The sequence below is a fragment of the Lolium perenne genome, chromosome 4 (assembly GCF_019359855.2).
Source record: "Lolium perenne isolate Kyuss_39 chromosome 4, Kyuss_2.0, whole genome shotgun sequence".
NCBI classification, from domain to species: domain Eukaryota; kingdom Viridiplantae; phylum Streptophyta; class Magnoliopsida; order Poales; family Poaceae; genus Lolium; species Lolium perenne.
Window position 1 is genome coordinate 281,243,442 of NC_067247.2, and position 13,243 is coordinate 281,256,684.

The 13,243-nt window shown below is 43.0% G+C and overlaps 1 protein-coding gene across 1 annotated transcript; it reads left to right on the forward strand.

The window, feature by feature from the left end:
• Positions 1 to 4,628: 4,628 nt before the first annotated feature.
• On the forward strand, positions 4,629 to 11,462 carry LOC127295547 (neutral/alkaline invertase 1, mitochondrial). Its single transcript, XM_051325510.2, has 6 exons — positions 4,629 to 5,363; positions 9,191 to 9,356; positions 9,440 to 9,651; positions 9,885 to 10,378; positions 10,675 to 10,723; positions 10,820 to 11,462. The coding sequence occupies exons 1-6, from the start codon at positions 4,761 to 4,763 to the stop codon at positions 11,144 to 11,146; spliced, it is 1,851 nt and encodes a 616-aa protein (XP_051181470.1). The 5' UTR covers positions 4,629 to 4,760; the 3' UTR covers positions 11,147 to 11,462.
• The last annotated feature ends 1,781 nt before the right edge of the window (positions 11,463 to 13,243 follow it).

A 13,243-nucleotide genomic window follows, 5' to 3' on the forward strand; every position in this document is an offset into this window, starting at 1 on the left:
TCCCACATATTCAACGATGACTTAGTGATCGAATGAACCATTCACATACGATACCGATTCCCTTTGTCGCGCGATATTTTACTTGTCCGAGGTTTGATCATCGGTATCTCTATACCTTGTTCAACCTCGTCTCCTGACAAGTACTCTTTACTCGTACCGTGGTATGTGGTCTCTTATGAACCATTCATATGCTTGCAAGCGATTTAGACGACATTCCACCGAGAGGGTCCAGAGTATATCTATCCGTCATCGGGATGGACAAATCCCACTGTTGATCCATATGCCTCAACTCATACTTTCCGGATACTTAATCCCACCTTTATAACCACCCATTTACGCAGTGGCGTTTGATGTAATCAAAGTACCTTTCCGGTATAAGTGATTTACATGATCTCATGGTCGAAAGGACTAGGTAACTATGTATCGAAAAGCTTATAGCAAATAACTTAATGACGTGATCTTATGCTACGCTTAATTGGGTGTGTCCATTACATCATTCACATAATGACATAACCTTGTTATTAATAACATCCAATGTTCATGATCATGAAACTATGATCATCTATTAATCAACAAGCTAGTTTATACAAGAGGCTTACTAGGGACTCCTTGTTGTTCACATAACACACATGTATCAATGTTTCGGTTAATACAATTATAGCATGGTATGTAAACATTATCATAAACACAAAGATATATAATAATAACCATTTTATTATTGCCTCTTGGGCATATCTCCAACAATAAGTAGTATCATGCATGCCATGTTGGCAAAAATCTGATGTGGCACACCAATTAATGAGGTGAGAGATGATAGTGGTATCATAATATCAGGGCCGGTCCTGAGATTTCGAAGGCCCGGGGCGGAACTAAAATTTTGGGCCCCTCTTACTATATTTTTTTCCCACACGTATGAGATGATGAAAAATAAATACTTTAAGTATACCCAATTGCAATATTCATATAAAAATAACTATGTTTACATGATACCTTAAAATTTTCTGCGCCAATTCCTAGAAGCGAAATCAATGACAATGGAATCAATATCAATCTACTCCACTAACTTCTTCTCGATGCATAGAGTTGCCAAACCATTTAACCACTTCTGAGACATTACAGATCTCAAATAGTTCTTCAATAATTTCAACTTTAAAAAGCTTCTTTTAGCTGATGCAATAGTCACATGCATAGTAAATAAGAGCCAATAAGTGATAGAAATATTAGGATAACAATCCGCTTATCTAATAAACTCAAAAATCTCCATAGCAGACATTGGTGTATCTGGCAAAGTGAACTTTATAACACTTAACTCGGAAATAAGTGCATTCAACTCAACATCACATGTATCAGGTTTGCCAGATTTACCCGGCTGAGTAAAAGTTTTTGCAAATTTAATGCACTGTTCTTGCAGTTGAGGACCATCCAATGCCTTCAAGGATTTGGAACTCATTAAAAACCCAAATATACTTTTGAATGACTGGAGTTCTTAAAATCTGCGCTTTAAAGATGTGGTCGCCATATCGACCATAATAAAAAAATAGTTAACTTTAAAATCCTCCTCAGCTCGAAAGATTGCTTCCTCGCATTCAATTTCATCAAATTGCTTTTTCCTCGAAGCATGACGGTTTACACGGAATGATTGCTCTACACCCAGCCCAGATGAAATATCCTCGGCAGTCTTCAAAGCAACATCAAATCCTTTATTTCTATATGTCTTAAAGTGAGTGGGCATACTTTCTATTTGTTGAATCGTAGAATCAATGCACATGGATGCTCATTGCAACAATCGGGAGAGCAGGAAACCACCTGGGCGAGGCGATAGAGTGGCGTTTCTGTTCCGTATGGTATCGAGACGACCTTTGGTATCATCGTATGACTCGTACATTCGTACGTGCGCTGAGTGGGATTCCTGGCCGGCCGGCCGGATCGAAAACTAAAAGGAAAATAAAAGGCCCAAAAGTATAGATCCAAGTCCATCTAAAAATGTTAAATGTTAATTGTTTTTTCCTGCAATTGATAGTAAGGCTATATAAAAAATTTGGGCCCCTAATTTTTCTGGGCCCGGGGCGGCTGCCCCGCTAGACCCTCCCCAGGGCCGGCCCTGCATAATATGATACTGTATCATAGCACGTAAAACTAGAAAACTTAATATCAAACACATCATGTACACACATTTGCATTGAGATTCTATAAAACATTAAATATGATGATACTATGATACTATCTTATGATACTATGCATTGTGAGATTAGTATCATAAACTAGTATCATGTGCATGATACTAGTGTATGATACTTCCCATTGTGACTAGTCTTAAACAAGTTGTACTTGTCTCAAGAGTATTTAATCTAGCATAAATGTTCACAAGGGATGAATCAAAATTACTAGGTTAGCTATATGTTGCAATCAAATTTTTTATGGCATTGAAAGCTTGATCTCCATCACAATGAAGGAAATTTCCTCCTGCTAGAGTGTCCAAAGCATATCTATAACAAAGAACAAGACCAAAGTAAAAGCTACTAAGAAGCAAGCCTAGAGTCATTTTAGGTTCAGTTTTATCATAAGAATTATTATTTCTAGACCAAGCTTCTTTAAAACTCCCCTCACTCTCTTGTTTGAAAGTGAAGATCATTTTTCTGAGGTTATGACCGCCTCTATTATTGATGAATGCACTTCGAGAATTGGTGACCAAGGTATTCATGTGAGGAAAGAGGCGGAGAGCGAGGCCTTAGGCAATGATTTTTCTGAGGTTATGAACAAGACATATTTGTCTATAACCTCTGACCCCTTTGTCCCCGCCCTTCTTTAGCAGGCGCCCCACCCGGGCGAAATCGAGCATTTCTTTTCTCCATGAGATTGGAAAAAAGATACTCAACAACCATGAGATCGGAAAAAAGATACTCCCTCCGTTCCTTTCTATAATGCCTATTGTTTTTTGGCACGGCAATTAACGCAAGCTAATTTATTCACACAAAACCCCCCAGCGTTTTTTTAGAGGAAAGAAGGAAACTGGAAACAGATCGGACGTGATTTACTCGCTGCTCCATCGGGAGAAAGGGCCAGCCATTCCGTGAGAAATTTGTGCTGTTTCCTTAACCGACGCGATCTCACGTGATCTACTCCCTGCCACGTGAGAGAGAGAAGCAGCCTGGGAGATGGGAGAGATGAGATAGATCACGATCTGTTTCCAGATTTTTAGGCTGTACGTTGATTGTTTCCTTATTTCTAGCACTAGCAAATCGGTGGAAGGGGGTTTTTGCAAAATAAACACAACTTTACTCTTATAATCTGAAACAAATGCGAAAAAACAATAGGCACTATATATAGGAAGGGAGGGAGTACACAATAGCTATGAGTTCATCCTTGATAGTTGCCCATATAGTTTTCTTGGTTGGGCGTCTTGTGTGTCTGCATCCGAGAAATAGCTTCTAGAACCTCTCGAGGAGATGGTGGCATCAATGTCTGAAGGGGTTTTTAAACTTATCATGTTTGTTTATCATGTGGCCTTGGGGGGCATCGATATGTTTACCCTTTCTGACCATGTTTCCCAACAATTGTATTCACAATCAATGCCAAAGAAGAACATCAAATGATCATGTATCCATATGTATACTTGAGCTAGGAAATTTATGTAAGTCACACCTAAGTTTTGAAATGGTTCATAAAAAAAATACTCTTGTCCCCGTCTTTTTTTTCGATAAAGGATGCTTTATTACTTATTGAGAAGCAATTACATCCAGCCTCTGCATAAACAGGATGCACACAACCGTTTATGAGTCTTAAGTTCAAAAGATATCAAACGAAAAAAAAAAGAACTAGGCGGAATACATATCGGAACGACGAATCATATAACGCCTAAGGTGTGTGTTGGGCTTCAATCCATAGACTATGCTGCCACCCATGTAGGGAAAAAGTATCCCTCGCCATATCCTCCAACCGTGTACAGACCTCCGTAAATAGGTCTCGGTTCTCCATGCGCTGAAGAGGTAACCACAAACGGAGAATACATGTACATCTGTAGATGACCTGCAACAAAGAGCAATTTTTATCGCTAAAAATCTTGTCATTTCTACTCAGCCAAAGCGTCCGGATAACTGCAAGCGCCCCCACCCTAAGAAGCAACTTGAACCTTGAATCTATACCATGAAACCATTTGTTAAAGATATTAGCCACACTAGTCGGGGGATACAAGATAGACGCTACTTAGATGACAGACCAAATAGATCTCGTAAATTGGCACTGGAAGAAAAGGTGTTTAATGATTTCATTATAATTATAAAAAACACATCGAGTACTTCCGTGCCAATTTCAATTAACAAAATTATCGGTGAGAATGACACCTCGAACCATGATACGGTAGATACCATCTCTTGCCCTCGTCTGATTGACAAGCAAATGTAGGTGCGACAAGTGAGGCAGTGAGCCCTGCTCGCAACCTCGCAAAAATTTGAAAATGTGAGCACAAACAAGGCAAAATTCGCTTGCCCTCCTGTTCCACGTGACCCACGAATTGGCTGCGTGGCTCGTGTTACTTTGGCTCCCGGACAACCGTCACGTACGTGCCGCCTTCTTCACCGCTCGGTTCCAACAGCGCCTCCCTATATTTTACACTTTCCAAAACTAAACTACCCCTTACTTACTTAACCATCCCTTCCGTTTCGATATTACAGTGATTCGAACCCAACACGAAATCCCTCAACTCCTCGAATCCGATCGAACCCTTTTTCTTCTTCCGCAATCCAAATCTCGCGCGCGCTGCAATGGCGGCCGCCGCCATCTCCCACCTCCGCCGGGGCGCGCAGCGGCACGCGCTCCTCCACCTCTCGCGCCGCCACTTCTCCAACTCCCCCCTCACCGCCGCGGCGCCCCTCGCCGCCGCCGCCGCACGCCGCCTCCTCTCCACGACAGTCGAATCCGCCACGTCGGCGGCGGCGGGAAGCTACAAGCCCCCGCCCCTCGACCCCTTCCGCGCCGCGCTCGCCCCATCGTCGCCGCCGCTCGAGGCGCCCCCCCTCGACGAGCTCCCCACCGCCCCGTCGCACTCCGAGGCGGCGCCCGAGCAGGATCCGGTGGATTTGCAGCACGAGGAGCTGGACGGCCTCAAGGCCGGGGTGCAGGCCGTCAGGAGCAGGGAGGAGTCGCCGCAGGAGAAGGAGGCGTGGTGGCTGCTCAACCGCGCGGTCGTCAACTACTGCGGCAGCGCGGTCGGGACGGTGGCCGCCAACGACCCGTCCACGGCCAACCACATGCTCAATTACGACCAGGTGTTCATCAGGGACTTCGTGCCCTCTGCCATCGCCTTCCTCCTCAGGGGCGAGAGCGACATCGTCAAGAACTTCTTGCTCCACACCTTGCAGCTCCAGGTGAGCCCTCACGTCGCCTTAAAAATGATCATCACTGCTGCTATACACGCCCTCTACGAAAATTCTACCAAGCACGTTCAGTTGAAATGCAGTAGCAGCAATGTTGTAAATGTGCTATAAAGACGTTATTTCTGGAATTATAATGTCATTTCAGTAGAGCAGATGAAATGTATGTAATATTGTGTATCCCGCAATTGTTTGAGCAAACCCTCCATGTATATTGTCAATTTTAGAAATCTTGCTTTGTTGTTGATTGTCATTGCATTGGGGGCATGTTTCAAACGCATGAGTATTAGACGGTACACCTTCCGTTCCACATCAGTTGTCTTGTACTAAATCAGTGACAACTAATGTGGAACGGAAGGAGTAGCACTTTTCCAGGACAAATCTGTTGGCGGTGTTGCTCTGCAGGCATTCAATAACGAGTGTAATTATTCTGTAGGATTTGAATCTATTATACTTTGACATCTTTCCTAGTTTGGTACCGATGTATGTTTTCCGCTTGCACTTAATAATTTGACTCTCAACTTACATTGAGCATCCCATTTTCTTCTGTGCCGAATTTGGAAGTTCACCATGTGGTTCATTTACAAGTAGCTAGTTTGAGTACATAGTTAGTTACGCTGTGGGATTGGCTACATTGCTTAGGAATGCTCTTCTTTTTTTAAAGAAAATGGAAGCTTTATTACTCTGGACTCTGCATCAAGGATGCATATAGCCTACTCATTACATGTGTTCACTACAATCTCGAAAGCAAACAAGCATCCTGGTAACAAGAATTGGCTACAGGCTATTTTCGACGGCGCATACATCTTAAGCTGTAATCAACGTATTGCATGCACACAATCCAAACCGGCCATTTTAGGAATACCACTCTAGTGTGTGGTAAGTTTATCTGGCACAATTTCTTGGATCTGGCAATATGGATGGCTTCTTTGGGCTTTGGCAAAAGTTAGATATTCTAGCTATGCTGCATTTAAATAGGAAAAAAATATGTAGGAGCAAGTAGGTCCATGAGCTTACAAATTAATACTCCCTCCGTTCCTATGCTTAAGGCGTAAAAACTTGGGCTCGTCGATTAAGGGGAGCTTTTCCATCTGTAAAACTTTCTAGGTTTGCTCCTAATTAAACGCTCATCCCCTTAAATCTCTCTCCTGTTTTTTGGCGAATCTCTTTCCCGTTTGGTAGGAGGACTCCCTGTTTCTCGTACGCACCGTCGTTGGATTAACTCCTTCTCCCATCGTTCATTATGCACGGCAGAGAGAACGCGCTAGGAGGCGGGTTTCATGGCGACACAAAAGCAGCGCCAGGGGTGTTCTAGGGCCAGAGCGCCAACCTTACGGCCGGGCCGGGCGTGGACGCCTTGGGCTATCCGGGCATGGCCGCGGTAGTTGCCCGTTGTTTAGCGGCAGAGCTCCCTCCGTTGCTTTGGTGTTGATTGTGATTGCACTGGGGACATATTTCAAACGCATGAGTATTAGACGGTACTCCCTCCGTTGCACATTAGTTGTCACTGATTTAGTGCAACTGTGTACTACATCAGCGACAACTAATATGGAACGGAGGGAGTAACATTTTGTTTCCTCCCCGCTCTAATATAATATGTGTGGGAGTGAGAGGACTAGGCAGTGGGCACTGAGTTGTAAGAAGAATCTATCGACCTGTTGAAAATTTATCGACAGCCAATTAGTCAGTTGGATAACTACCCAGTACTGATATATCAGTGTACGGAATATACTAAAATCTGCAGGCAGAGGCACAAATTTGTTAGAAGTGCACTAGTAAGCCAAGAACCGATCTTGGCTTATCATTGTCATTCAAAAATTTGGTACTGTATCATTCGGATCGGAGGAAGTATAGTTGGAGATGAATGGCCCACCAAGTCTCTGCCTTGAAGTTTGCTCTTTGACCAGATAAGTATTACTCCTACTACTCGCGAGGAGCCGAGGAGACGGGGAGGCCAAATTTAAGGACTAACCTTTGCAGTTATCCTCCATGGAGTTAGAAGTTGGCTGGAGGTGACACCGACACACTTAACATTAATGTGCAACACGGCCTGGGTGACACACTTACTGCATTCCTCAATAGGTTCGAGGCTGGTAGCGACAAACTTTTTCACCACTGTGACATGGCGTATACACCTAATTGTGGTAGCGACAAACTCACAATTGCTTTGAGGCTTTCCCTCGAGCTGCCTTGACCTGTAGATTTTCAGAGGACATGACATGGTAGGCACATGTGATGCAGTTGGAGTGAGAGCTCGCAGCAGCACTGCAAGAGGTTGAGCATGGAGTCGAAGGGTAAAGGTAACAATGAATAAGCCTTGTAAAATTTGGAGGAGGGTGACTGAACTCTTGAAGGAGATTGAAATGAAGGTAGAGGCAGTATCCCACCAGGGATGGTCTGGTTTGCTGTAGCTCTTGTAGAAAACTGTGTAGAGGTCGGTACCTGTCCTAAGACAAAGAAAAGCAGCCACCCGTTGAATAGCGTGTCATAGCTCATTGGTCTTGCATCCTTCGGTGAAGAGGAACGGGCTGAGTGGTCTTCTTCACACTAGCAGGCTGCTCCACTGCTGCATGAGTCCAGGAGCAATAGCCAACCACACAAGTTAGCAGTGATCCAGAGATTAGTAGCTCAATTAGCAACACCCGCAAAGGCTCTCTCTCTCCCTGCCAGATCAGAGAGACAAAAGAGGGGCATGAGATACACAGTGAGGGGGATAGGCGGAGAAGGAATTCCCATATCCATGCCATGCCATGCCACCACCTTGTCCCACATAAATGACATGTCAACTAGGTAAAGGACTTGCAAAAAAATAATCTGTGATTACATGTTTGGAGCTCTTATACAACTTCGCAGACATAGATGTCCAGTCTGCAAAGTTATGGACCTACGCTCACCAGAAGTGTAAGCGTTTATAGTTTGAATTTTGCAAGGAAATTGGATTACCTAGACACAAAGCAGCAGCATGGTGTCGGCTGTTATGACCTACCAAATGTGGTGCGACATGGTTGTCTACGGCCATAATGTAGGCTAGAGTAAGCAAGCAAGAGATCGTGCTACCATTTAGTAACCAGTGCTAGTGACAACCCATATTTTGTCTAGTAATGATATAGTTTAACATCTTAGGTAATTTGCCAAAAAAAAAATCCACTTTTGTGATTGCAATGTCTTTGCAAACATAACAGTACAACAACTTGCCACTTCACCTTATATGATCCATGAAAACAATAATATTCATGCTGATTACAGCTTTCAGGTGCTATTAAGTCTTTATTTCCTTGTCATTAGCTTTCGCAACCCCGCAACTTCCACTTGCACGATGACTAACGGATGTTGAGGAAAGTCTTTCAAGTTGATGTACTAGTTCAATCAAATTGCTCATGTCAGTCATTCAATTTCAAACACTAGAACAATTGGAGTAAAATGTGAATTAGGGTTCATCACATGGTCTGTGCCTGAATTTTAAAGGCAGGCAGAAGCAGTAAATAGTGCTCTAGTTAATTTTGAGTAACATGGTTAATATTGGTTTAATACTTTAGTGATATATGTGTTCTGAGATTGAGTGCTTTCTCTTCAAAATTAGGAACATAGTTATACTATGCTGGAAACATGGTTGTGTGCTTTATAAAACAGGTCCCATCCACCAAACCCCTGAAAAAGCACCAATATTTTTTTTACCTTGGGTAGCATCTTCTAAAATCATCAGAATGATTGTAGCTGAAGTACCGATTCTCTGTTTGTCCTGGATATCATTCTTTGAATTTCCAAGTTGTGAGCGATGTGTTTTGAAGTATCTGCTCATCCCTATTTCTTGTACCTTTCAGAGTTGGGAGAAGACAGTGGATTGCTACAGTCCTGGTCAGGGGTTGATGCCTGCTAGTTTTAAAGTCAGATCTGTGCCTTTAGATGGAAACAATGAAGCATTTGAGGAGGTTCTTGACCCTGACTTTGGGGAATCGGCCATTGGGCGTGTAGCACCTGTTGACTCTGGTGAGTGTTGAGTGGGGTTGTGTTATAACTTCAGACATAAATTTTGTTTTCATGGATTTTCATGCGAAGCTCTATTTTCTTAGGGCTCTGGTGGATAATTCTATTGAGGGCATATGGTAAAATTACTGGAGACTACGCACTACAAGAAAGAGTTGATGTGCAGACAGGCATCAGACTAATACTCAATTTGTGCTTGTCTGATGGGTTTGACATGTTTCCTACATTGCTAGTCACTGATGGATCATGCATGATTGATCGGAGGATGGGAATCCATGGGCATCCTCTCGAGATCCAGGTAAGCTAATCTTGGACACTTGATCTTGATGTATTCAAGTATTGTATAGTATAGTTATGGCCTGATGGGGATTAAGGAGGTGTTCTTTTCTAATAACAAAATCTGAACTGGCAACTCACACGGAATGGCCAGTGGATTTTGATCCTTAACTTTGCATATGCAAGGCTCACAGACAAAGAGAAATGAACTCTAGAGTCTTCTCATCAGCTGCCTAACAGGATTTCTTTTCGCAGGCTCTGTTTTATTCTGCTTTGCGCTGTGCCCGTGAAATGGTCAATATAGATGATGGGTCTAAGAACTTGATCCGTGTTATCAACAACAGGCTCAGTGCTCTGTCATTTCACATAAGAGAGTACTATTGGGTGGACATGAAGAAGATAAATGAGATTTACCGCTACAAGACTGAGGAGTACTCACATGATGCTATCAATAAGTTCAACATCTACCCAGAGCAAATCCCATCTTGGCTTGCAGATTGGATTCCTGAGAAAGGTGGTTATCTTATAGGAAACCTACAACCAGCTCACATGGATTTCAGGTTCTTTTCTCTAGGAAATCTCTGGGCGATTGTTTCCTCTTTAGCCACTCCAAAGCAAGCAGAGGGTATCCTGAACCTCATTGAAACGAAATGGGATGATATAGTTGCAAATATGCCTCTCAAAATATGTTACCCTGCTCTGGAGTATGAGGAATGGCGTATTATCACTGGTTGTGACCCCAAAAACACGTGAGCAACTGAAACTTCTCTATGCTGTATGTATTTAGTTTGTGTAATTTGAGAACTTGGTACATCTTATTATTGCTTTGCATGAGAACTTGATCTTCCTAAATCTACAAGTATGCATCAATTGCTTCTATCATTCTAAATAGAATTCTTTTGTCCCCGTGATGTGAAGTCTTTACCTATGATAATCAAATATCATTATGGATATTGACCAAATTTATTGTTTTGATATTTTTTTCGCAAAAAATTGCTGTTTTGGGATTGATTATGTCGTGTGAAATATTCTTTGCTGCATGCAGGCCCTGGTCGTATCATAATGGTGGATCTTGGCCTACATTGCTGTGGCAGGTACAGATTCTCTATTAAGTATTAACTTCTTCTTTTTTGTTTATTGTTTCTTCTTTTACGATTTTAAGGTCGATTAATTATCTTTGTTAAATTCAGTTCACTCTAGCCTGTATAAAGATGGGTAGGCCTGACTTGGCAAGGAGGGCTGTTGAGGCCGTGGAGAAGAAGCTCTCGGATGACAAGTGGCCAGAATATTATGACACCAGGAATGGAAGGTTTATTGGAAAACAGTCGAGGCTATACCAAACCTGGACAATTGCAGGGTTTCTTAGCTCAAAAATGCTTTTGGACTGCCCAGAGATGGCATCAATATTAATATGTGACGAAGATCTTGATCTACTAGAAGGGTGTGCTTGTGGCGCGAACAAGAGTGCTCGCGTCAAATGCTCTCGTCGTGCAGCCAGGTCTCAAGTCCTTGTGTAGTTCCATACTTTTGCTTGAAAGCCAACACCTGAAGTGCTCCTTCTAATTTGCTGGATTTTTGAGTCAGAGAAGTTGGCACTTGTTATCTCACCAGGGTGACCACCTCCTGTGCCGGCTATTTTGGCGAGTTTGTGGCCCCTTAATCTATTGATACGAGAGTATACTCTGTTGTATAGGTTTCATGTAAACAAGGTTGTGTACACGAAGCCAGTCAACTCAAGTTGATTGGCAGTTTTATTAACAGATAGCATGTAAATATTACCACTTGTAATCAATTTATTCTGAGAAATGCATACACTCTTGACAGTTGTGTTCCTATTGCCCCGATATACTATCTTTCTGCCTGCATCCACCAATGTTCAGGATCAAGAACTCTGTGAGTCAAACTGCCAGCGCTGTAATTTTACATTTTATACCATTGATTTTCATTATGTTCCTGGCCAACTAATATGTCTTGCCCTATGACTGTGCAGCACTGAGTAGCCAAGACTCGATCAGTCAAGATCTGAAATTGATTTTAACTGCACCCTCTTTAACACGCTGCTGATTGGTCCATGCATGCATCCCCTGGCGCCAAAAGGAGCAGGTAAAATTTCATCTCTGGAGTAGGAGTACCTGATTCTAATTTCCACTGTAACTTTCTTGTGGCTTTGAACATGCTCAGGTTTTAGTCTTTCTGTACTAGTCTGCTGTAAATTTAGAGCATTTAACTTTCTGGTTCTGGACGAACTGACTTGACAATGGTGACCACAGTCTACCTGACCACTTTTTTTAATGCGCTTCAGTTGCACAGTTTTACTTATCATGTAGGCGTTTTGTTACTGTTCGTTGATCAGAACACAATCATGCGTTGCCTTGTCTTTCAACCTGCACCGGGAGGGCACAGACGCCACCACCCTGCTCATCTAGTCTGCCATTTTTCGTCTTGTACACATCGCTCCTAGGAGCCAGGCGGAACTCCCCTTGCAGTTGCAGGCAGGGAAGAGATCCGGGAGAGATCTTTAGCTTGGCAACCGGTTTATTTTGAATGGATCGTAGGGGCTCTAGGATCTGCAATATTTATGTTGCAATCTTACGGTCATACGCTACCCATTTATGGTCATTTTATGATGTATCACTGGGCTGCTCTGTAGAGTTCAGGTATCAGTAGTGGTCCAGGGCAGAGGTCATTGAACAAAACCTGGCAGATTTCAGAACAAAAAAGAGACAAAGTAGGAGTAGAAAATATGTCATCCGTGTAGAAGTATATGTCCAGTGCCATGAACTGAGAAGATCGAGCAAACCTTTTTTAGAGCAAACATGAACATACAGGATACACATTGTATTCCCTTGGAATTACTAGGACTATCCACTATTCAGACATGAATTATTGGAATATTGAGCAGCTGTGGCAATGTTAATCGCATTTTCCAATACTACTTGGAATTCTATTCTTGATGACCATCGAGTATTACTATGGCCGAGTAGTTCGTGGCTGTGCCTCTATACCTACCTCATTGATTTTCATCTGCCAGGAGATCGAAAGACTAGCTAGTATCCCTTGGAAGAACCGGTGTGGCACCAGTTCCTTCTCAAGAAAGATGCAAAAGATATGGGAGCCATTACAACCGGATCCTTTGCCATGCATGCGCATGCATGCATTTAGGTTTTGACTAGTCAGGTTACCCACCCCAGCCATGCATGCTTTCAATGCCCTGCTCTGAGACTTCCCTGTTGGGCAAAGTTTAGTTTGTAGGAGGAGTACGAGTAGTGTCACGACGATTCGGCAGCATTTTTTTACCCTTTGCTAGTTCTACGCTCGTCGATCGCTGCTCCTGTTCTTGCAACTGTTTCTGGACGTGGCGTGGATTCCTGCCCATCTGTTTGATTGCCCAGAGGCGCTGCTCGCTTCACTGTTTGGAATTCAATCCGTTTTGTCCACTTACCACTAACTTCTCAGCTGAGAAAACTGAGGCTTTGCGCCCTTAGCAAGCATGCATGCATGAGAAGCCTTCAAACGTTCTGTGAGGCGTAAATGCCGCTGCGCTTTCAAATGTGTGCGGCAGGCAGGGTGGGGGAGAGGAGAGCGCAAAAAAGCATTTAAGGACAAAACTATAC

Bases quoted from the DNA above. Each gene is read 5' to 3' on its own strand.
- LOC127295547 (XM_051325510.2), top strand. From the start codon at position 4,761: ATGGCGGCCGCCGCCATCTCCCACCTCCGCCGGGGCGCGCAGCGGCAC. The intron at 9,652-9,884 runs GTAAGCTAATCT...TTCTTTTCGCAG, and splicing joins GGCATCCTCTCGAGATCCAG to GCTCTGTTTTATTCTGCTTT. The intron at 10,379-10,674 runs GTGAGCAACTGA...TGCTGCATGCAG, and splicing joins GGTTGTGACCCCAAAAACAC to GCCCTGGTCGTATCATAATG.